The sequence below is a fragment of the Delphinapterus leucas genome, chromosome X (genome assembly GCF_059928025.1).
Source record: "Delphinapterus leucas isolate spDelLeu-1000000601 "Yukka" chromosome X, BTC_Dleu_Yukka2, whole genome shotgun sequence".
Classification (NCBI taxonomy): domain Eukaryota; kingdom Metazoa; phylum Chordata; class Mammalia; order Artiodactyla; family Monodontidae; genus Delphinapterus; species Delphinapterus leucas.
Window position 1 is genome coordinate 124,777,107 of NC_143150.1, and position 22,251 is coordinate 124,799,357.

At 43.5% G+C, this 22,251-nt stretch overlaps 1 protein-coding gene across 1 annotated transcript in view; it reads right to left on the reverse strand.

Moving 5' to 3' along the window:
* Positions 1 to 22,251, reverse strand: part of FRMPD4 (FERM and PDZ domain containing 4) — a 98,157-nt gene that overhangs the window by 10,103 nt on the left and 65,803 nt on the right. The window contains exons 6-12 of the mRNA XM_022559803.2: positions 20,702 to 20,833; positions 15,525 to 15,644; positions 9,437 to 9,573; positions 6,013 to 6,139; positions 3,462 to 3,551; positions 2,571 to 2,753; positions 382 to 520 (exon numbers count right to left, since the gene is read on the reverse strand). Of these exons, the coding sequence (XP_022415511.2) occupies positions 382 to 520; positions 2,571 to 2,753; positions 3,462 to 3,551; positions 6,013 to 6,139; positions 9,437 to 9,573; positions 15,525 to 15,644; positions 20,702 to 20,833 (928 nt within the window). The remainder of the gene's footprint in view (positions 1 to 381; positions 521 to 2,570; positions 2,754 to 3,461; positions 3,552 to 6,012; positions 6,140 to 9,436; positions 9,574 to 15,524; positions 15,645 to 20,701; positions 20,834 to 22,251) is intronic.

A 22,251-nucleotide genomic window follows, 5' to 3' on the forward strand; every position in this document is an offset into this window, starting at 1 on the left:
CAGCCCTAAAGCTGGGGGCTCACAACCCCTACTGGGCATTCCATCCTTAGTTCTCTGTGCCCTGACTCACCTCTAGAAGAATGAGGCAGTAAAAACTTAGCCGTATAGGCTGAGGCCTACACCCTTCACAATAATTCAATCACTGCTTTGGAAGCATGCACCCAACATTGCCAAGTGATGTGTAAAATAGGATGGAAAAATCAACATCTTCATTAAAAAAATCTAGACCGAATCAGAAGTAATTGGAGGGTTTTGTGTTAAATTTGGACACTAGATATTTTTATGTGTACAGCTTTAACTTTTCAAGAAATATCCTTATTACTGTTGTCTGGTGGTGTGGGGAAGGGAGGTCGGTGCCTCGTGAGTTTAGGAAGAGAATACCTGTCTCCTGGGTCCCTGCGTTTTTCTTGTTGGCCATGTTAAATATCGACCTCCTGGAATCCACAAGCAGCCGGTAGTATCCAGCCGTTAAGCAGGCCAGGTTCATGGCGTCGGAAGATTCCATCAAGAGCGTGATGGGCTACACAAAAGAGAATGTTTTGGTTAAAACCATCCCTCCTTAATAACATCCCTCAAGGGACAACGGCTACGTTTGTGCTTATGGAATGTGAACAAACGAAGTTTTGGAGCGACTGTTTCACTGAAGAAACGCAAATGGGGGAAAGGTCAGGTATAACAGAGAGCCTGACTGAAAAACGTTCAGGTGACAACATTTTGAAAGGCTAGACATTTGGAACCTTTCCCAAGTCATAATGGATTAAAAAAAAAAGACTGGCTTTGTTCCAAATAGTTAATATTTTTAAAAGTCAGAGTTAAGGAGTCAGTTACTAGTTGTGAACCCGCCATCTGAAAAAAAATCACAGGAAGATTAAGTTTGGGTTCGTGGTGAAAATTCGTGTTGAAGCAAAGTAAAAATCAAGTGGAAATTACTGCTAAGACTGAATGAAAAGTGTCAAAGAGATCCAGGAAAATGATGCTTCTAAAAGAAACTGTAAATTCAGAGGAGGGCAAAACAGACATGGGAGTTGAGAAAAGGCCCTGCCAGAACTTTCTGGAAACTATGAGGTTACCATATAACTGGACGTGGATCTTGGGCATATAGGGAAGCAATAATCCTCGTTGAGTAAAGAAGGGTGGACTTGCTGGTGTGTTCTTGTTGAAAGAGAGAGAAAGTGAGAGGGAAATAAGGGAGCAAAGAACAAGCAGACACCCGGAGAGGCACAGAAACAGCAAGATGATGGGCCTCTTGCCTTCACTGCCATGGGTAGCACCCTGGCCTTGGCTGGTGAAACCTAATTTCCACCCAAAGCCCCTATAGTACTTGATGTGCTGCCTTTTCCTTCCATTTCAGCTGTGGTCTCCCTCCAAGCCACCCCACAATTCTTTTCAGTAGGCAGGAAGCCACCCACAGGGTCTTGTCACCCATTTCTGTTGGAGACAGATTATCCCTGTTATCAGGTCTGTGATGACTGCACCCGATATACCCTTTCTTCCGCCTGTTTTCCATGACAGGCTATTGTTCTCCGCATCCTCGGTTATGGACCGGGACAGGCACGCCAAGTCTCCTCTTGGACTTCCTTTGCCATGAAGTCAAGGGCGACGCCCTGGATTCAGCCCACGGAACGCCATGGGCCACGGCCAGCGTGCCTGAGCGGCACGCTCGCCCTTTCACGCTCATCTTTTCCTGCTGCACAGCACACTGAGGCTTCCCTTTGGCTATGCAGAAGCCCTTTCCCACGTTCTCCTTTACTCTCAAATCCGCCCCTCCCACGCCCTGGTGGGCATGAGGCTGGGAGCGGGTTAGGGGTAGGGGGAGTTCTCAGAGCACTCGTCCTGGGTCACCCTGTTTCCTTTGTGGACTCACTGTGTCTCTTTGGATCCAGTGCCTTTTCTCTCTAGAAACATCAGATACATTAACGCTGCCAAAATCCAATGACTCATCTATTACATACTGGGACAAGAAGGTAGGGACAGGGGACCTGGATTACTTCCTGTCAACTTCTGTTTGGGGAGGAAATGTCTGCCCTCTGAGGACAATCTCAGATAGCTGTTTCAAATGAAATGGCCGTGATATTAAAGGGGCCAGATGTTCAGCCAGCACTAATTGCTATAGCATGAAAGGACAGATTGACTAAAACACTCAGTTTTTCCAAAAGAGTAAGCACATATGGATGCAACCTAAAAAAAGGGAAAGGGGGTTCTGAACAAAGTTGGGAAAAATCTCCCTGACTCTATACAAGAGCCACAGATTCTAGAAAGTAAGTAGGGAGACGTGTCCCCTACTCTCCATGCATGGTTCATGCACTCTGGAGCCGGAAGGGACTTTAGAAATGAACTCATTTGCTTTCTCACGTAGAGATGAAGAAATGGAGCCCAGAGACAGAGAGTGACTCGTCCCCCAACCACAGAGCTGTCTAGTGAGGACTCGAGCCCTCACCCCTGAGTTGGGTGGACTTTCTCTGCACCCGTGGCGCCTTCCACGCGCTGCACATGTTGACATTTTGCCTCTTTATAAACATCTGCAGCACTATCAGGAAGCAAGGCCACGTGTCAGTGTCTGAAAGACTTACCTTCACGTCCAGCACATGGAGCTCCACCCTCACCAAGTTCTCCTCTTCAGTAAACATCTCAATCCTATTGACGTGGCTGAAGTCAGCTAAAAGAGCCACCAGATTGGTTTTGGTGTTTATCACGTGGCTTATGCCGTAGCGGGGCCCCACCAGGAGGGTCACTTCTGAGCGCTTTTCTGCCTGCTGAGAAAGAGACGTCGACAAAATATGAAAACTACTAGACCTCTGGGAATTCCCTGGAGGTCCAGTGGTTAGGACTCCGCACTTTCACTGCCCGGGGCCCCGGGTTCAATCCCTGGTCGGGGAACTAAGATCCCGCAAGTCGCGTAGTAGTGCGTCCAATAAATAAGTAAATTAATTAAATTAAATTAAAAATAAAAATACTAGACCTCTGAAGCACCAGGCAAAGCTGAACCTGAGAGTCTGTTTTTATAAGATTACATTTTCTTTAGAGAGTATTCCTGGGTTACATTGTACTAAATCATCCAATTAGAAGAGCCAGATATATGATTGCAGCGAGGCTCTGATAAAATTATGAATAATGTAGAAAGTAAATGTTATCATAGCACATATATTCATTATCATGAGAAGCTTTTAGAAATGAGGATTTTTTAAATCATTCTGGCCCAGTGACTTAAAAGGAGGCCATTGTGCGAGCGCATTCTCTCGGCTCTCCACATTTCTTTTTCTAGGGCATTCTGCAGTGGCATTATCTAGCTTAACATTTCTTCTGATATTTTCACACTGGGGTGCAGTCAATTAGAAATAAGGGCTGGAAAAGATTCACAGCTGATTTGCTTTTGTCATCAGACAGCTCATTCAAGACAGCCTAGACAGTGACATTTTGCAGGCCTCTGTGGCTTCCATGAAAAAGCAAGGAAAAGAAATTACCACTAATGTTGCCTTGAACACACGGCCCCCATACAGTCGAAGGTCACTGAGGAACTTGAGATAATGGACCTTGGCTTGAAGTGCGGAGAGCTGAGGAGAGAAAAGAAACCTCAGGTGTTCACTCCATCGGGCGTGATTGTGTTCCGGCTGGACACCAGCCGAAAACAAGGGCAAACGAGAAGGATGCTTCTACTGCCAACAGATGGGGTGTGACAAGGGCTCTTCATGAGGAATGAAAGTAAACTGCTCTGTGTTTGGTTTCCTGATCAAGGGCTGCAACAGGACATCTAGATTTAAATCTTTTCGCTTTGGGGGAAAAATATGGATTTGCTGGGCCAGAGCATTCAACAAGTCAGAATGAGATGACAGAATTCTCCACTGCAATGGGTGCGTGCAGAGTTTGTGGGAGCTGTTTTGAATACACACCTGCAATCCATAGAAAGCCTTTTAAATGGGCTCTTCACTCCCATCTTGTTTCTTCCAGTCTTTGCAAGTTTTCAGGGAAAGTAAACTTTCTGAGCACCAATCATTGTGGAAATGTTTGAACTCACTATCTAGGTCAATTCCAAGAAATGACTCTAAGAATTCAATTCCAAGAATCCATTGATTCAATTCTAAGAATCTATTGAGTTTCATGAATGACTGACAAATGAAATTTTATCCAGGTAAAATTGATCTTTATAAAGACTTAAAAATGCAGATTCCCATATCCTAAAAAAGTACCTGATTGAAAAAAGTCCACGTTTCAATCTAAAACATGATACAAAACTACTAGACACGAAATAGATAAACAACAAGGTCCTACTGTATAGCACAGGGAACTGTACTCAATGTCTTATAGTAAACCATAGGAAAAGAACCTGAAAAAGAATACATACATATATACACACACACACACGCACATACGGATGTATAACTGAATCACTTTGCTGTACACCTGAAACACTTTAAATCGACTATACTTCAAAAAACATTTTTTAATTAAAAAAAATGAAAGAAAGAAAAAAAGTCCACATTTCATACCAAATGTGCCAGGAAAGTTTGTTAGAGGTGAAATTTTCCAACGAGGTGTAGAACATCAAGTAGCAAGGACTGTAAAACTCTGTTTTCAATTGCAGATAACTTGCCAACTCATTTGTCAACCGTACCTCAATGTGCTATCCTTTATATAATTGTAGTTTAGAACCAATCATCCAGCCGACTTCTTTCAAAAATCCAAAGCACTTTGCAAATTGATTTGAAATCAAACCACTCACTCTTAACTAGAAAAAAAATGACCGTTATAGAAGGACAGTGATAGATAGACTGATCTTAGAGCAGTTATCCCAATTATTACAAAACCAGTGGGCCAGGCTTGGAAGAAAATCACACCAAGTCAATTAAAAGAAAGTAGCTTTGGGCAAGTCAGAACTGATACTTAGAACATCTTGACCCATGACATCCTGCTATATTTCCATAAGCTGAATGCTTACAGAAACTGGGAAGTAAGTCAAAGGTGGCTGATAGTGTGTCAAAGTTGATCACACGTTTAAAAAAGTCATTGGGGGTGAGGAGGGAGCAGAAATAAGTATGTGTTAGCCAGTAAAAAGGACTTAAAACCAGATACTAAAAGACCAAAGAACTAGCCACACAAATGATTTGTATTAGAGTCACACACGTTTCTATGGCTGATATCACTGAGAAACTGTTCTTGGGTTGTCAGACTGCCTCCAATTTTATAGGTCCTGGATTTTAAGGCTCCTTCTCTTTCTGGTTCCTGAAACCCTGTGCTTTTATTACCAATAAACGTAACTCTCTATTCTGACCAACAGTATATTTTAAAATGTCCTTTGTATCTCTTTTACTTGATTAAAAAAAAGGAGATTTTAACACTAATGATGGTGAATGACAGAACTAAGTTTATCTTCTAAAAGTAAGAGTTAATTCAGTGGTTGTCAGTTGGGGGTGATTTTGGCAAAATCCAGAGACATTTTTGTTTGTCACGATTGAGGGGGTGGGCGCTACTGACATCTCATGGGTAGAGGACAGCGACGCTGCTAAACATCACACAATGCACAGGACAGCCCTTCTTCTCCAACGAAGAATGATCTGGTCCCCAATGTCAATAGAGCCAAGGTAGACAAACCTTGGTTTAATTCATGTGGCATCTAGTCTGCAGGAACCCTTACTGGCTGCTGTGCACTTAAGCTGGTCTGAGTGGTAAGCAAAAATATGATGAAAATATGAAAATATTTTGCAATTCTATCCCCTAATCCCAAGGTCTCAGAGGCTTTGCAAAGTTCTCCTACATGCACACGTGAACGCACACACAATCCGTACAATAAGGAGTCTGTAGCTTACAAGGAATAAATAGGCCTCCATTAGAATACTTATCTTTCATTTAGTCTTAGAAACATGTTAATAGTTTAAAAAAAGAAGGTTATATAGTGTTACATCCTCTGCAAATCTGGTGCTAAGTATTTTATTCACGGGCTAATTTTAAACATTTAAAAAAATGTATGCAAGCCTCACTTTTTAAAATCCATTTTCTATTAAGATGCAAATGTGATACCTTTTTACCGGGTGGTACCAAGTTTTGATTTGCTTTGACAAGGTGTGAAAGTGCTTTCTTTATGTTCTTCTCTTTCATGCTTTGCAGCACAGCAGAGGGAAGAAAAGTCTCTAATCCCCATTCTTTTCTGCAATAAAGAGCATATCTTTAATTTCACATTCTTGTGATGATTAGATATCTAAGACAAAATGGCACTCTGATGTTTGTTGGAACAAATGAACTCTTGGTAAGGCAGGGAATGGAGACAAGTCCCCAATTACGGAAGCAACTTTTAATTTATATTCAGGAAACATACTATTTGATCATTAATCCATATGTTTGCATTTTAAAAGAAATATATTCTTCACTCTCCAGAGAGAAGGCTATGGAAATTGAACAGACACTTTATCCAACCCACCTCTGAGTCTCTTAGAGTTCATTCACATATCTGAGTTTGTACTTCCAACACCAATTTCTCTCCATCCCTTTGTTTATTCCCATTGTCACCTCTCCCTGTCTGCCCATGCTCTGTCTTTCTGTCTTCTCTTAGAAGGATGAATGTAACTCCTTCATGTTCCCAAACTATTCTTTCCTCCCCATCTCCCTCATCAATGGTGTTCTCCAGAAACACACAATTCTCTTTTCTCCCACCCAGATAGTATCTATCTAACTCCTTCCGTCAACATTTCTTGCTGAGGAGGGGAGGGGGTTGCTGGTATGGAGTCACGGTAGGGTTCAGGACCCTTAAGTATGTCTGGTACTGACAGAGAGATGCAAACATCACTCATAGGTGTGGATATACAAGGAAAAAAACCAACAAATGGGCCTGGGTTAGTATATTCTTGCCAAGAGCCCATGTTCCCAACAGTGACTACAACCCTATCCTAGGAAGGTTCCATATTTTGAATTCTAGGAAATTTATCCTGATTGGTCATGTGCCCAACCAGAATCTTCTAAATTATGTGAAGACTTTTGAGAAGGTTCTGGTTATTTCTCCGGCTCCAGATCCTCTCTAAAGAAGGGTAGGAAGACAGCTTTCCCCCACTTGACCATTCACACCCTTTTCACTAGTTAAGATGGTGTTTCTTTGTGATCACTGCTTTCTTCCTTCTCCTTCTCCTCAACTTGTACTTACCATTTTTACCCATCATTTGGCACTCCTTATGGGGTACCCTGTAATTCTACTTGTATCATTATTTTACATCATTACTTTTCATTCTATGTCTTGTCCTTATAATCAGATCACAAATTCTTCAAAGGTTAAGATTATAATTTACAATATTTTCTTTTCTCTTGGTATACAGACAGTAAGTCCCCTACATAGGAACCTTCAAGTTGCAAACTTTCAAAGATGCGAACATGCGTTTGCATCAACGTCAGGCGTGAGTGAAATGGCAGCTGGCCCTCCGTGTCCTACTGCTGACGATCCTCCAGGTCTACCATCTCCCACCTCCTCTCCCTCCTGCAGTCACTAACTCTTCTTGCCTGTTCACTAGATGCCAGCCGCAAAAGTATGCCAGCTGTTGTACTGGACTGCTGTACTTTTCAAGGTACTGTACTCTAAGATTAAAAATGTTTTCTTTACTTTTGTGTTTGTTTGTTTTTTATGTATTGTTTGCGTGAAAAGTATTATAAGCCTATTATAATACAGTATTATATAGCCGATTGTGTTAGTTGGGTACCTAGCCTAACTTTGTTGGACTTAGGAACAAACTGGACTTAGCAATGCGCTCTCGGAACGGAACTCGTTTGTATGTAGGGGAATTACTGTATCACATAAAATGCTCAATGAACGTTTGTTGGGTGAATGAATGAATTAATGAGAACATTAATTAATCATCATAGACTCTGCAAGATTCTTAGGCAAGCTAGTTATCTCTGGAAGTTTTTGATTGTACCACGCTCAACCTGGTAAAATGTGGGTACAGAAAGTAGGAACAGAAATGCATTTCGGTTGTCTGAAAATCATCTCAAGTTGTGCAGGCCACCTTTTCAAGTGGGATCCAGTTTCATCTGTTCCTAAGATCCTCAGAAAGGGGAATGGATGAGGGTGTGAATGGATCCACTCAAGCGCGAGACCTCTTTGTGAGCCACATCTCTCTCGGGCTCTAGTCCTGGCATGTGTGGCAAGAGAGAAAGAGACAAACCATCTGCAAAAAGGAGTGCACTGAGATTGGAAGGCCTGGGGTTCTCAAACTGCACACAAGGATCTGTCCCTAGGCAGTGACAGGAGAACGGAGAGTGGCAAGATCAGGGGCACTGGGGGTCAGCAACCTGGAGCTCTCATCTTCCCAAACGCAGGCTCGCAAGCCCATTGAGAAGAAACCATTTCACTCCGTGGGGGACGACCTGGTGCTGGGGAACCCAGAAAGGCTTTACAGGCAGCCCACGGGAAGCTTCTCTGGGATGTGGAGTTTTAATCAGCCATATGACACTTGGAGGTGGAGACAGAGCAGACGCTAAGGCCTGTAGTGTTACGTGGAGATGAGGCTTCAGCCCCACCATAAACTTTGAAACATGAGTATTTCTTTTTTCTTAGCATTACAGCTGCCAGGATTAAGAAAATGGTGGCTGCTTTAGGCTGTTGGATCACCTTCCAACAGGAAGCATACAGACTGGGAGACAGAGGGTTCTCTTTTAAAGGATGACTCTTATATAAGCTCATCAACTGAAGGCAACATAAACTGCTTTTTTCTAAGAAGAGGGGATCTTTTCTGGCTAAAGAGGTAGTATACTGCTGTTGTAAGAGAAGCAAGAGAAGGCATTTATTTTCCAAACAGCATTTGATTCATGAAACAAAGTTTGTGTGGCATCCTTTCCCACGCTGTCGCAGTTCTTTATTACAACTACCATCCTTCCTGATTAGGACTCAAAGAATTACTTTGTATACTGCATTTTGATCATCTAAAAGTAATCTCTGGTTATGCACACCATTTTCTAAATACAGGTCTTCAAATGATCACACAACCTATAGCGCGATGTGGAGTCCCACCGCCTGTGTTCGAATCCTACCCCCTCTAGTTAAGAGCCAGTGTGACTCAGGCAAGTTATTTAACCATCTGTGCCTCGGCTTGCTCATCTGTCAAACGGAGCTACACTCCTACTGACTTCATAGGGAGGTTTTGGGAATCAAACAGCTTAATGTCTGAAGAGTGCTGAGACCAAAGCTTGCTTTAGAACCAAGTTCATTTAGGAATTTAAAAATGTATGCTTCATTTTAAATGTGACCCTCAATTTAACCACAATTCTCTAAAGGTGGACTAGGTAAGAAATGGTGTCTTCCACCGAACATGAACAGAGTATTCATATATTTTGCCTCTGGTTAACACATGCTTTGCCACAAACAACATCAATTTTGGAAATAGACATACACATCAAAAATACCCTTGGGCATTAAGGAGGCAACATCTTTGTCTCCGAAATGGCTCCGAGAGTCAACACTTACTCAATGTACTTGAGGGAGATTTTCTGCGTCTGCTTGGTGGTCACGGTTGCGATGTACATTTGCAACGCCGCCAGCCGCAGGGCGATGTCATATTTCAGCTCCGGCCCAAACCGCTCCTGAACGACGTCGTTACAACTCTGAAAAGAGACCAGCAGAGGGCGCAGCTTGTCAAAGGATGCATTGCGTTGCCTTAGAGGGACAGGTGACAGGCGTTTCCCCACTGTCCCACCTTCACTTCCAAGGCAAGGGGCTAAATGTGGAAACATTTTCACCGCTGCTTGGAACCGAGTCAGTATTTAGGTGCACGCGCAAACACAGAGAACACACATTCAACATCATCACGAGCGAGCTGCTATTTAAATATTTAGCTTCTTGTAAAAATAATGAGAAATTTAGGAATGGAATTTCCAAACACAGGTGCCACGACTGAACACGTGAAGCCCTAGTAGCATGATGTGGCTTCTGTAGCTAGGCTGCCGGGACTGGAATCCTGGGTTCCAATTCTCTTTTTCCACTTTAAGAGGAAAGAATCCTCTTTCCCTACTTTCACCGTGTGACCTTGGGCAAGGCCCTTAATTGTTCTGTGCCTCCGTTTCCTCTTCTTTAAGTTGGGGATAATACTTCCCATTCGCAGGGTTGTGACAAGGATTAAGTGAGTTAACAAGCCCTCAGAATTCCATCTGGTAAATTGGAAGCACTCATACATGTTTAGAGCTGTCATCATCAATGTCACCCTCTTGCTATCATCCAGAGTGGTTTCGGGGAGGTAGAATGAGCAAGGTGATGGAGAGCAGCAGCTCTGGACCTACACCTGCCTCGGGGTCCTGGCTTTACCAATGGCTACCTCTGTGCATAAACTTCAAGCAGTTTACTTCGCTCTTGCAGCCTCAGTTTACTCATCTGTGCAATGGGGATTCATACCAACGACTTGGCCGGAGTGGAGAGGGTGGTGAGGATGAGGTGAGATGCACGCTTTGCCACAGCGCCTTGGCACACTCAGTGGAGGGTGGCTCTTGAAATCGTCAGTCCGTTCCAGTGGTGACTGCCCCCACTGAGACTTTGAGGGAGTCTCTCGGCTTTAGTTTGTTCACATGTAAAAGGGTGACACCTACCTCACAGGGTTTGGGGTGAGCGTCAGATTGAAGAGGGGCTGAGAGGGTACTGTAACGTGTCAAGCCCTCCAGGACCACAAGTGAAGGGTCTGAGGGCGCCATTCTCACTCCTGCACGGAGCAAACACTGAGCCGAATGGTGATGGGAAGCACGGTGCTGCTTAAGTATATTCTGCATGTGTGTTTATTTATTTTTGTTATTGGAAACTCGGTTCTTGGGCTAGAAAATACATTTAGCCTCTTTCTCCCTTCTTTATTCTTTGCCTTGTCCTCAAAAGATTTCAAATAAAAACCGTATCAGGATTTGTTTGGCTCCTTCCTGAGATAAGTACCTTTACGACCACTTCATGTATTGATTCTACTAAATGGGAACATGTGCCCCATACGGTTTCTGCATACAGTATTTGCCCTTCGGATACGTCCCCCTGGGACCCTACCTGCCTGCTCTGGGTGCCTGCCTCTCAGCCCATCCCTCAGCCCCAAGAGTGAAGCCACATTCCCTTCCCTCCGTCCTTCACATGGTTTTCCACCTTCGTTTTTCCTTAAAATCCTACATCTCTCTGGATTGCACTGTACTCCTGTTGGAAGTGGGTCTGATTAGAGGCAGGAGACAGGGTGGCTCTGAGGGAAGCTGCCATTTTGTTTTGCTAGTCTTGGGTTTACCAGTTATTTCCAAGAGCCCAGGGTTGTCCACAATGGGGTACCGGGGGTTTGAGGGTCCAGATAGGGTCATTTTATAGTCTCGTGAGGGATGAGGGTGGGCAAGTCTCTTGGCAAAGTGCCAGGCCATAACACGCACTCGAAGAACCAGTTTTTCGATAAACCATTGTGACAGATCACTTTCTTCTAGGACTGCTATTGCATGACAGATTTGAAACAGGATTTTAGCGTAGAATTTAGAGACAAAAGCTCCAAGTTGGATCCTAGGCTCTGTCAACTACCAATCAAATGACTTTGGATGTGGCACTTCATCTCTCTTGAGTCTCAGTTTTCTTATCTGAAAAAAAAAATGGGCTAACAACAGCTAACTCTCAAGATTGCTAGCATACCTGCAAGGATGTTTCATAAAATGGAATGTGCTTTATAAAGGTGACTCATCACTATCACTTGTCCTCAGAGTTGTGACTGCCGTTGTTTTTTCCCACCCTGTTATACCCTGTATTTAACCAGACTTCTGAGTGGATTCTTTTGTCAAGGTGATTAGTCACTTAATTACATTATATAATTAGTTCAGACTGATCTCGGAGAACTACTCTGATGTCTGACTTATATATATTTTTGGTACAAATTATGCATTTATTACTCTCAAGTACATTATTTAAAATATACTTATACGCACAAATGGCGGTCATTGTTTTGCTAAACAGAGGTCTCGACAGACTCCGCTTTAGACCTACAAAAATTCATTTATAATGAATATGTGAGATATTAAAAAGGAAACCAGTACTGCTAAAGTGTTTGAAAACATTTTGTAGCCTTATCATCCTGTTTACCAATTGGTTTAACCATCGTTGTTTTAACAGACAGAGGACAGCTAAATGTCAGCATAGCTTATTATAATTATGAAATAGAACAGTCTGGATTATTAGGGTTTACTGTTATTATATATGCTGAAATCTGTAAAATACTTCATGGTCCATTAATGGCTAGGAGATTCTTATACATTATCACTATCGAAACCTCTGTGGTCATTGTCATGGCTTGTCAATGGCCACTGCCCTCATTAAGAGCCCACTAGGTGGAATTGATTTTTGTCTGTGTAACGTGATAGACATTGTTTCTGTTTCCTCTCTTGTTCTCCAGGCTAATTTTATCGCATCTTTTTAGTACCTTAAAATCAACACTCGGACACAGCACCATTCGCAGGCCCACTGACATATGCTACACAGATATGTAATTTTAGACCTACTGCACGTTCTGTGATACAAGGCATTTTGAGACAGAGGGTCTGAGTCCAAGAAATTTTCATTTCCTATTCTCAGTGGAGGATATATGAGATGATGGTAGGTTAATTTTGGCCGCTATCGCCCACCGTAACATGGCTCCCCCCTTCCTCCCCCAGTGCTGGCTACTCCTTGAAGGGATAGCTAATCCACCACCTGTGCAACACCCAAGCGGGGAAAGCAGAAATGTCTTTGGTCTTCAGCTAGTCCCAGGGCAAGAGCCCTGGACAGGTTTTCCTGTTCTCAGGACAGTCCCACAGGTAGAAAAGATGTGTCTTTTGAATAAGAAAGATTTCCATGAACCGCATTAGATTTGAGCAAACACCTTAAGTGCTTAGCACTACTCCTGGGCTACTTAAAAGGTCTCTCCTCCCCAAGACAAACGCAACCGGGCTCTTCTTTTAGAAATGCAACGGAATTGTGATGTTGCAAACAGAAGCCAAGTAAATGGCTTTAAAGCATCATCTTGTTAATGGGATGAGTATATAATTATAGAGAATGACAACTGAATGCATCTCGCGCTCTACAGCCACACGCTGATCGGCACCTGTAACTACTTATTTGCAACTAACAAGCTAAAAACATAGCACGTGACATGAGTTGCCGTGGCAGAGCCCCGGGTTGGTTCTCAGAAGGAATATGGGAAGATGCAGTAATAGATCAGCTGAGAATCAAGCTGTCCCGTGCAGTCAGGTCTGGGTTACCTGGCCTCTGGGGAACAGGGGATATTGTAACCCAGGTAACCAAAAGTTTAACATTTAAGTTCATTGTTCTGGGTAGAAAATGGAGTGAAGTGTAGTGCACATTTCTTTATTTGATAAACAAGGTATATGGGCACGATTTGCCTCTTTCGGATGACTCCAGGTTATCTTCATAAACACTAATCATCCTTCTGAGTTGTAAATACCACAGTCTCCTCCAAAGACCACTGAGGTGGGGAACATTTAACAGGCCTTTCCCTGAGTGCCCCCATCTGCTGGAATGTTCTAGTATGTTCTGCTTCTTTCTCCTCCCACTGAATTTCTGTTCTCCAGGGCTTATTGCCATTTAATTTATGTCACTCTTCCTAATCTCTGACATCTATCTTGTCTACATCTCTCTGCCATCTTCTGTTTTCTTTTCACACCCAACTTTTTAAAGATTACAAAGGCTTTGAAATATACAAGAAAATACTGAGAATAGTAAAACAAATACCAGCATATCAACTACCTAGAGTTAACAAATGTTTCTTCTATTTTTCTTTTCCCTACGTTCTTTGCTTTTTATTTCTTACTTAGGGCTCCAGCAACCTTTGGCTTATACAGATATCCCCCAGCCAAAGAGAGCATTTTTTTTGGCCTTACTCTCGTGTTTTCTCCTTTCTTTGTGGGGGAAGGTTACATTAAGGTTTACAACCTCTCTGAGTAATTCTAATGTAGATGCTTAAGCATTAGGTAAGTGGGCTCTTACTATTTGATGTGATTATATTGGGAATTTAAGTAAGAGTAATGGGAAGCAGTTATAGAGAAATACAGGAACATCGCCTAAATATCAAGCAGATAAATTCCCTTTGGGATAAACAGCAAAGCGTCTCATTTCTGGAAGTCTTGTTTTTTGAAAATTATATCCCAGAATCAGATATAGACAGTCTGCAAAAGATATATCTTCTTAAAGTTTTACTGCCTTGAAATGAATAATTCCATTACAATGAATATCACGGTATTTCAGAACAATCTAAGCACCAAATAAATGAATAAACAAAATAAATAAATAAAGAAGAAGGGAAAACTCTTTCTTACAGGAGAATGCCAACAAATAACTGAAGAAGAAATAATGGAATTAGACAAATCATCATTTTCAACCATCGCAATAATATTTGGGCAAGAATCATCAACGAATACTAAAATGAACAGGTAAAAGGATAATGAGAGTTGCAAAGTGACTTTCCACAAATTACTTATTAACTATAAAAGGAAAAGTGGTAACTTCTGGAGAACATCAATTAGTATGAATGTTGACAAGAGTCAGTGTGAACCTTACCACGAAGGGGACAAAATGACATCACATGGCTCCTGATACGATGCACTAAGGAGGGCACGGAGTCATTCATGTTGTTCTTCTGCCCCCAATGCAGAGCCTCAATCTGATCATGAGAAAACCCCAGAGAAACCCAAATCGAGAGGTTTCTACAAAATAACTGATCAGCACTCTGCAAAACTGTCAAGGTTGTGAAAGTCAAAGAAAGGCTGAGGCATGCTCCAGACTGAAGAAGGCTAAAGTAACATGCCAACTAAATGCAAAATGAGATCCTGGAGTGGATCCTATCCTAGAAAAAACTGATATAAAGGACCTTTTGTGGGACAATGGGCAAAATTTGGACACAGACTGTAGATCCAATAATGGAAATGGATCAGTGTTAAATTTCCCGATTTGGTTAATTGTATAATGATTATATTAGAAAATGTTCTCATTACTAGAAAATATACTGACATATTTCGGGGTAAATGAGCATGGTTTTTGTACCTGACATTCATATGGTTTAGGAAAAAAATCGTGTGTGATGGGGGAAGGGGAGGACGTGTGCACACACTAAAGATAGGGGAAATGTAGTCAAATGGTAACAACTGGTGAATCTGGGTAAAGGATATCAAAGAGCTCATTTACTACTCTTGCATCTTTTTCATAAGGCTGAAATTATTTCAAAATCAAAAGTGAAAATTTAAAAAGCACCATGGAACCTCAGTTAATATTTTGTAATCACCTATAGGGGAGGAGAATCTGAAGAATATATATATATATATATATATATATATATATATATATATATATATAACATAACTGAATTGCTGTGCTGGACACCTGAAACTAACATGATATTGTAAATCAACTATACTACAATAAGAAAAAAGCACCATGGAATTCTTTTATAATACATTGAGCTTGGGCTGAGGGACGAAGAGAGAGAAGATCCCAAACGAAAGAATTCAGGGGGGAAAACCCCACAGTTAATTCATCCCACAATGTTAATATGAAACATGCCCTGGTTCTCACGTACCTGAACATACAGATACTCGAAAGCAACTGGATCTCGCCTTAAAAGGTCAATTGGATCCTTTGGGACGAAGCTAATTCGGAAAAGACATCTCATCTTATGCGAGCTGGGCCTCTGGGTCACCTAGAAGAGCAGACCAATGACAAGAATCCTTCAGTGCCGGCAGAAAGGGCTGAGGGGCAGAAGCAAAGGCAGCTTTCTTTGGACACTGAGGAAGGAAGCGGTTGAGGTTCTTTTAGTATTTGTCATACATACTCATTCCCTGAACACTGCACGTACCTGTGACCTAGGTCACGTTCCCCCAAAGCAGTCCCTGAAATGAGGGACTTCAATAAGGAACTGCTCCCAGGAGAGGCCAGTGAGGGAGTGGGGGAAGCAGGTCAGACCGGAGAGGAACCTGCTCAGGTCAGCCCAGCAGGGGTGGCTACAGGCTGTCCTGAGGGAGACTCTGGTGGGAAACTTACACCACGGAGCCTCTGGGATCACAGGTAAGTCATTGGTTTCGGGCTGTCCCGGGGGCTGTGACTTTCCAGGTATGGACAGGATGGGCGCCAGCAGTCTGAGGGCAGTCCTCTGAAGAAGATCTGCAGATGCTGGCTGTCGTGACAGTCACACACTCAAGCAAGGCTGGGGGTAGGGGGCGCAGAAGGGGACCCGGGGATAGGAGCACAGAGACTGGTCACTACAGTTTATTACTGTGTAACACTGCTGTGGGGTTTTTCCTCAATTAGACTCCAGAAGGATGGTAGCAATGAAAGCGTGACAGTGGCAACTTGGATGACATCCAACTGGAATGCAGGAGGACAGAAGTTTTGGCCCGTTCACTAAATTTGGAGTCCTCAGGTTTCCAAACTACCCAAACTTCTGCTATCATGATTTGTCCAAATTGTTCAAAGGGGCTTAGAATACACCACGGGTCCTTCAGGGTTAAGGACCATGGATCATTCTGAGTCGCTTTCCTTTTCCCCAGCACAGTACATGCCAGCTACTAGGTCTTAGTTTCTTAATTCTTTTTGCAACAAAGGGGAATCAATCAATGAACGGTGGGTGCTTCATACACAGCTGAATGAATGAAAGACACTGGACTTCAAGAAAGAAGGTAAAAGAAGAAAAGTAAAAAAAATAACAAACAAAAAAAGATTAAAAAAAGAAGGTAAAAGCTCTTCAATTTCCCTTAAAGAGGTCAGTGCGATGAAACTAAAACCACGCAGCAGGAACCCACACAGTTGTTCTACTTGTAGTTTTGTGCACTTGGATGTACTTTTTTTTTTTTTTTCTGGTACTTGGGCCTCTCACTGTTGCGGCCTCTCCCGTTGCGGAGCACAGGCTCCGGACGCGCAGGCTCAGCGGCCATGGCCTACGGGCCCAGCCGCTCCGCGGCATGTGGGATCTTCCCGGACCGGGGCACAAACCCGTGTCCCCTGCATCGGCAGGCAGACTCTCAACCGCTGCGCCACCAGGGAAGCCCCTGGATGTACTTTTTAATGCGCTTGCATGCAGTTTCATGTACTTGTAACTACTTTTATGCAGGGGACAAACCTGACAAAATAAAAATGTTCGTGAACTGCAATATAAAAGTTCAAAATAGGGAGCTGCCTGGTGGCCTAGTGGTTAGGATCCTGGGCTCTCACTGCTGTGGCCCAGGTTCAATCCCTGGTCAGGGAACTGAGATCCCACAAGCCATGCAGTGCAGTCAAAAAAAAAAAAAAAAAATCAAAATAAAATAGTAATAGCTTAATTGAATTATCAGAGTGCGCATGCACACACACATTCTGAGAGTTTACATTGCTAACTTTGTTATATAGAAGAATTTCAAGGGGAAAACACATCCCACGTTTAAAGGTATACTGGGCATCCTGAGAAGCAGTACACTGAACCAGCTTTCTGAGTGAAGTCCGACCATGGGACCAACCAGCTGAGTGAAGTCCGGAGCCCATGGGATCCGGGCTGCTCATCACTGGCTGACGGTAAAGCAAACCAGGAAGAAGGATGCGTGGGACTCTAAGAGACCTGGGGTGCTGGCAGGGCTGCTGGGGAGTGTCCCAGTGACATAATGGTGTTTTGTCAGAAGGTCCTGTCTGATGTCAGAAAGTCAGAGATCATCTTATCTCCGGCTCCTTTAATTACAGGTTAGAATCTGTCCTGAATTTTCCATAAGCCTCCTTGAGTTTATTTTTATCATTAGTAGGTTACACTAGTTTTGGGAAATAAATGAATGTAATGCAAAAACATGCTTTAGACTCATTAGAAATGGCAGTCCACGAGAATAACAGTCTCTAAAACAAGCAAAAAAACAATTTCTTGGAAACTTTAAGTAGTATGTAATAACAACGTTACTTTCTAGACAGAAGTTTAGTGTCAAACTGCCAGAAATTCAGGTAGAGTTGCTTAAAAGTTCCTTGGCAGTTTTCATCACAGTTAAATGTTTTAAAATAATTTTTGTTATTGGACAAATTCCTTATACTTACTCCCCAGTTCTATCATGCCTATAAATATTTCATGGGTCAAATTTTTCATATGTATTGAATTCAAAGGCATATAGCTGGCTTGTTTCAGGATATTTAAACAATCAGTTTTCTAGAGACAATACTTGAGTTTTAGCACTTTGCTTTTCGTTTCCGATTAAAGACAAAACAAAGCCTCTTCTAGAAAGATAAGGGAAGAAGCATTGTTAGAGGCTTTTTGTTTCCTTCTAAGTTTTTTGTTTTGTTTTGTTTTTTGGGTTTCTTTTTGGCGGAGCCGCCCCGGTTCCCTGACCAGGGATTGAAGCCGGGCCACTGCAGTGAAAGCGCTGAGTCCTAACCACTGGACTGCCAGGGAATCCCTCTAATGTTTTTGTTTTTTTTTGAAGGCATCATTACATTTATTTTTGGCCCTTTATGAGTCCTACCACACCAGGCCCCCGTTCCCCCGCCTCAACCAGCCCCACGCATTCCCACGCGTGGCCTGGACCCGAGGGACTACAACTCCCGGCAGGCTTTGCAGCAGGAGCCTGTAGCCAGGGTCTCCTGGGAAAAGTATTGCAGGTGGGCTTCACCAGCACGTTAATTAAAAAGGCCAGTAGGGGAGAGTAAATTAAGCTCTGAGTAGGAGATACTGGAGGAGGTAAAGCAAAAAGACCTGGGGTTTATTCTTGGCCCTTAGGGAAAAGGAATTTTGACCTTGCTGCCCGCGGAGTAGGAGGGTGGCCAGCGCCAAAAGTCCTGATGGAAGAGGAAGCCGGGGATTGAAACTCCTCCTCTAATGTTTTAAAAGAAGTCTAAAAATTGGAAATCAATCCGGAATGAGAAGTTATGGTTACCTAGCATCAGAAGAGACTTTGAAAGACTCTCTGTCCAGCTAAATCAGCATGAAGCTTTCCCATAAAGGCTGGGTGGTAGGTAGAAGTTCAGGGGGAAAGTAGAAATAGAAATATCAAAAAGTTGTGGCTTGGTTTCATTAGACTCATAGTAACTGGCTGTCTGCCCACATCCCCTTGGCATTTACTGCTCCAAGCTGAAGGCTATTTACTGCAAACACCTGTGACCATCTGCCAGCACAGGGCAAACCAGCAGAGCCAGGGAGCAGTTGTCCTTAGGAGAAGCCCACCCCCAACTATGGACAGGATGTTAGCGTACGAAGCCCCAGCCCCCTCGGCTCTCGGGTGGGATACCTCTGAGGCACGTTCTCTGCTGGTTCCCTGTGTCCCCAGCAGGATTGCGCTCCAGCTGCCCACAGTGGAAACTGGCTTGATTACACACTTTTTATTGGCGTCCCCATTTTCCCATTTCCCCTCCCATTCCTCTCCCAGTATTTCCTGATATCGCCTCCCAAATAAACCACTGACATCCAAATCCTTGTCTCAAGGTTGGCTTCTGGAGGAACTCGGAGCCAAACACTGACCTTTCACATGTGGGATTCTGTGTATCAGGGGCTGTTCCCCTATAACAAAAAATAAACAACTCATCTGTTTCCAAGCGTGTTTTGGCACAGGTTAACATAATAAACAATTAGATGTGATTTAAAATATCAATAGGTAGGGCTTCCCTGGTGGCGCAGTGGTTGAGAGTCCGCCTACCAATGAAGGGGACGCGGGTTCGTGCCCCGGTCCGGGAAGATCCCACATGACGCGGAGCGGCTGGGCTCGTGAGCCGTGGCCGCTGAGCCTGTGCATCCGGAGCCTGTGCTCCGCAACGGGAGAGGCCGCAGCAGTGAGAGGCCCGCGTACCGCAAAAAAAAAAAATAAATAAAATAAAATAAAATCAATAGGCAGATTTAAACGTGATAAAAATAAAAGGTCAAGTTTAGAGATAGGAAATGAACACAAATGATAACTTTGTAACGAATTCATTGCATCGAGTTTTACTACATTGACAGAGTCAGGGATATCTGCGGGACCTGACGTGTAGCTTTTAATTGTGCGACAACCAAAAGGCAATTGAGCGTGATGACACTTTCTGCTACTCCATCCGTCTGCGGGTGACTTGACTCCCTGCCTCTCCTCCTGGTGTCCCCTCACGCCCCCCTCCATAAGCTCCCCTCTTCAGTGAACTCTCCTACATAAGAGGAATTCGTTGAAATCCCTTATACATTCAACAAAGACCCTGCTTGTGTGGAATCACAAGGAAAAGTCAGGGCGCTGTGCTGAATTCAGCAGCCAAGCAACCCGCTTGTCTCCCCAGAGAACAGATGGGGGTGGCATCTTGGTGACCAGGAGCTGGGACACATTGGTGGGTCACATATTTACAGTGGGCACGATGGGGCAGGGATTTCAGGCTTCCAAAAACAGTCTGAGGTAGGTACCCGGAACTTAAAAGAACGAAATATGATTTTGGCTTAATTTAAATAATTGCAGAAAGCATTTCCTTTTAATAGTTTCTAGAGATCAATTATCAAAACAGGTGAACAAGTCACTACCATAACATAAAATATAATTCTGCAGAGCCATATCCCCAATGAGTCACTGCTGAGTCTTTGACAATTCTGTTTGTGAGATCAACTGACGGCAGTCTATGAAAAATTGACAAAAGGGAAACATCACCTTGAGGTGTAAAATCCGTTATGAATGCCGGCACTTCCTATAGTGGGGCTGCCCAGGGCTGTGGGGAAGGTATTTAAAGGATTCAAGGACAGGGGAGCTCTGGGCAGGGCAGCCTCTGCTGTCAGGGGCAGCACGGGCACTGGGGGCATAATTCACACACCTGAGTTAGGGTCTCCTGTTCATGAAGCAAGAGCAGCTTCGTTCCGGCTCCTTCCATCCTCTGCTCCAGCATGAGGGAGAAGTGTTCGATGCCTTTGATGGAGAGTTTCTCTTGAAGGGTTAGGATGACATCCTTACAGAGGAAACAGACAAGATGCGATCAAAATCAAGGCAGCCGTATTGTAGATTCCACATATAAATGAACTTATATACAAAACAGAAATGGACCCACAGACACTGAAAACAAACTCACGGTTATCAAAAGGGAAAGAGGGGAGGGATAAATTAAGAGTTTGGGATTAACATACACACACCACTATGTATAAAATAACCAACAAGGACCTACTGTACAGCACAGGGAACTATACTCAATATTTTGTAATAACCTATAAGGGAAAAGAGTCTGAATATATATGTAACCGAATCACTTTATAGAGCCTAGCAACAGATTGTGCAGTGTAGTCGGCTCAGTTCCCCTCCTTCTAAATGGGGTGGCAATTAAACCACCTCTGAAAGTGGTCTACATGCCTGCATGCCAAATCCAGTCCGCCACCTGTTTTTGTAAAATAAGTTTTACTGGAACCCAGTCTCGCTCATCTGTTTATGTATTGGCTGCTTTCGTGCTCTGCATGGGCAGACCTGAACTTGGTGGCAGGGGAGGCTGTGTGGCCTGTGATGCCTAAATTATTATATTTGCTATCTGGCCCTTTACAGAAAAAGTTTGCCGACCCCTAGCCTACCCCTCTGTAAGAGCACGTGGTAGTGGTGAGGAACGTGGGCTCTGGAAAGAGTCTGGCTTCTGCCCTGACTCTACTTCGTATTAGCTGGCAGCTTAAGGCAAGTTACTTAACTTCTAGGCACCTTAGTGTCCCTGTCAACCGGGGATAATAATAATGCCTGCCTCAGAATAGATACCAGGACTAAATGAGTTCATACATAGACAGCATTTATTACAGCACTGCTTGGCACACAGTTAGGGCACCATACTGATAAAAGAAATTTTCACATAATGAGGTATGGGGAAGTCATTCTGGCTTATGCATGAGTTAACTTGAATTTTTTTGTTTTTTTGGCTGCACCAGGTCTTAGTTGTGGCATACGGGCTCATAGTTGTGGCATGCATGCAGGATCTAGTTCCCTGACCAGGGATGGAACCCGGGCCCCCCGCATTGGGAGCCCGGAGTCTTACCCACTGCACCAACAGGGAAGCCCCAAGTTAACTTGAATTTTATGCTAATTTAAACAGTCCGTTTGTGGCCTATCAAACATTGTACATCTGCCTTAATTATTTATTATTATTCTTTTTTAAATTAATTAATTAATTTATTTATTTTTGGCTGTGTTGCGTCTTTGTTTCTGTGCGAGGGCTTTCTCTAGTTGCGGCGAGCGAGGGCCACTCTTCATCGCGGTGCGCGGGCCTCTTACTGTCGTGGCCTCTCTTGTTGCGGAGCACAGGCTCCAGACGCGCAGGCTCAGTAGTTGTGGCTCACGGGCCCAGCTGCTCCGCGGCATGTGGGATCTTCCCAGACCAGGGCTCGAACCCGTGTCCCC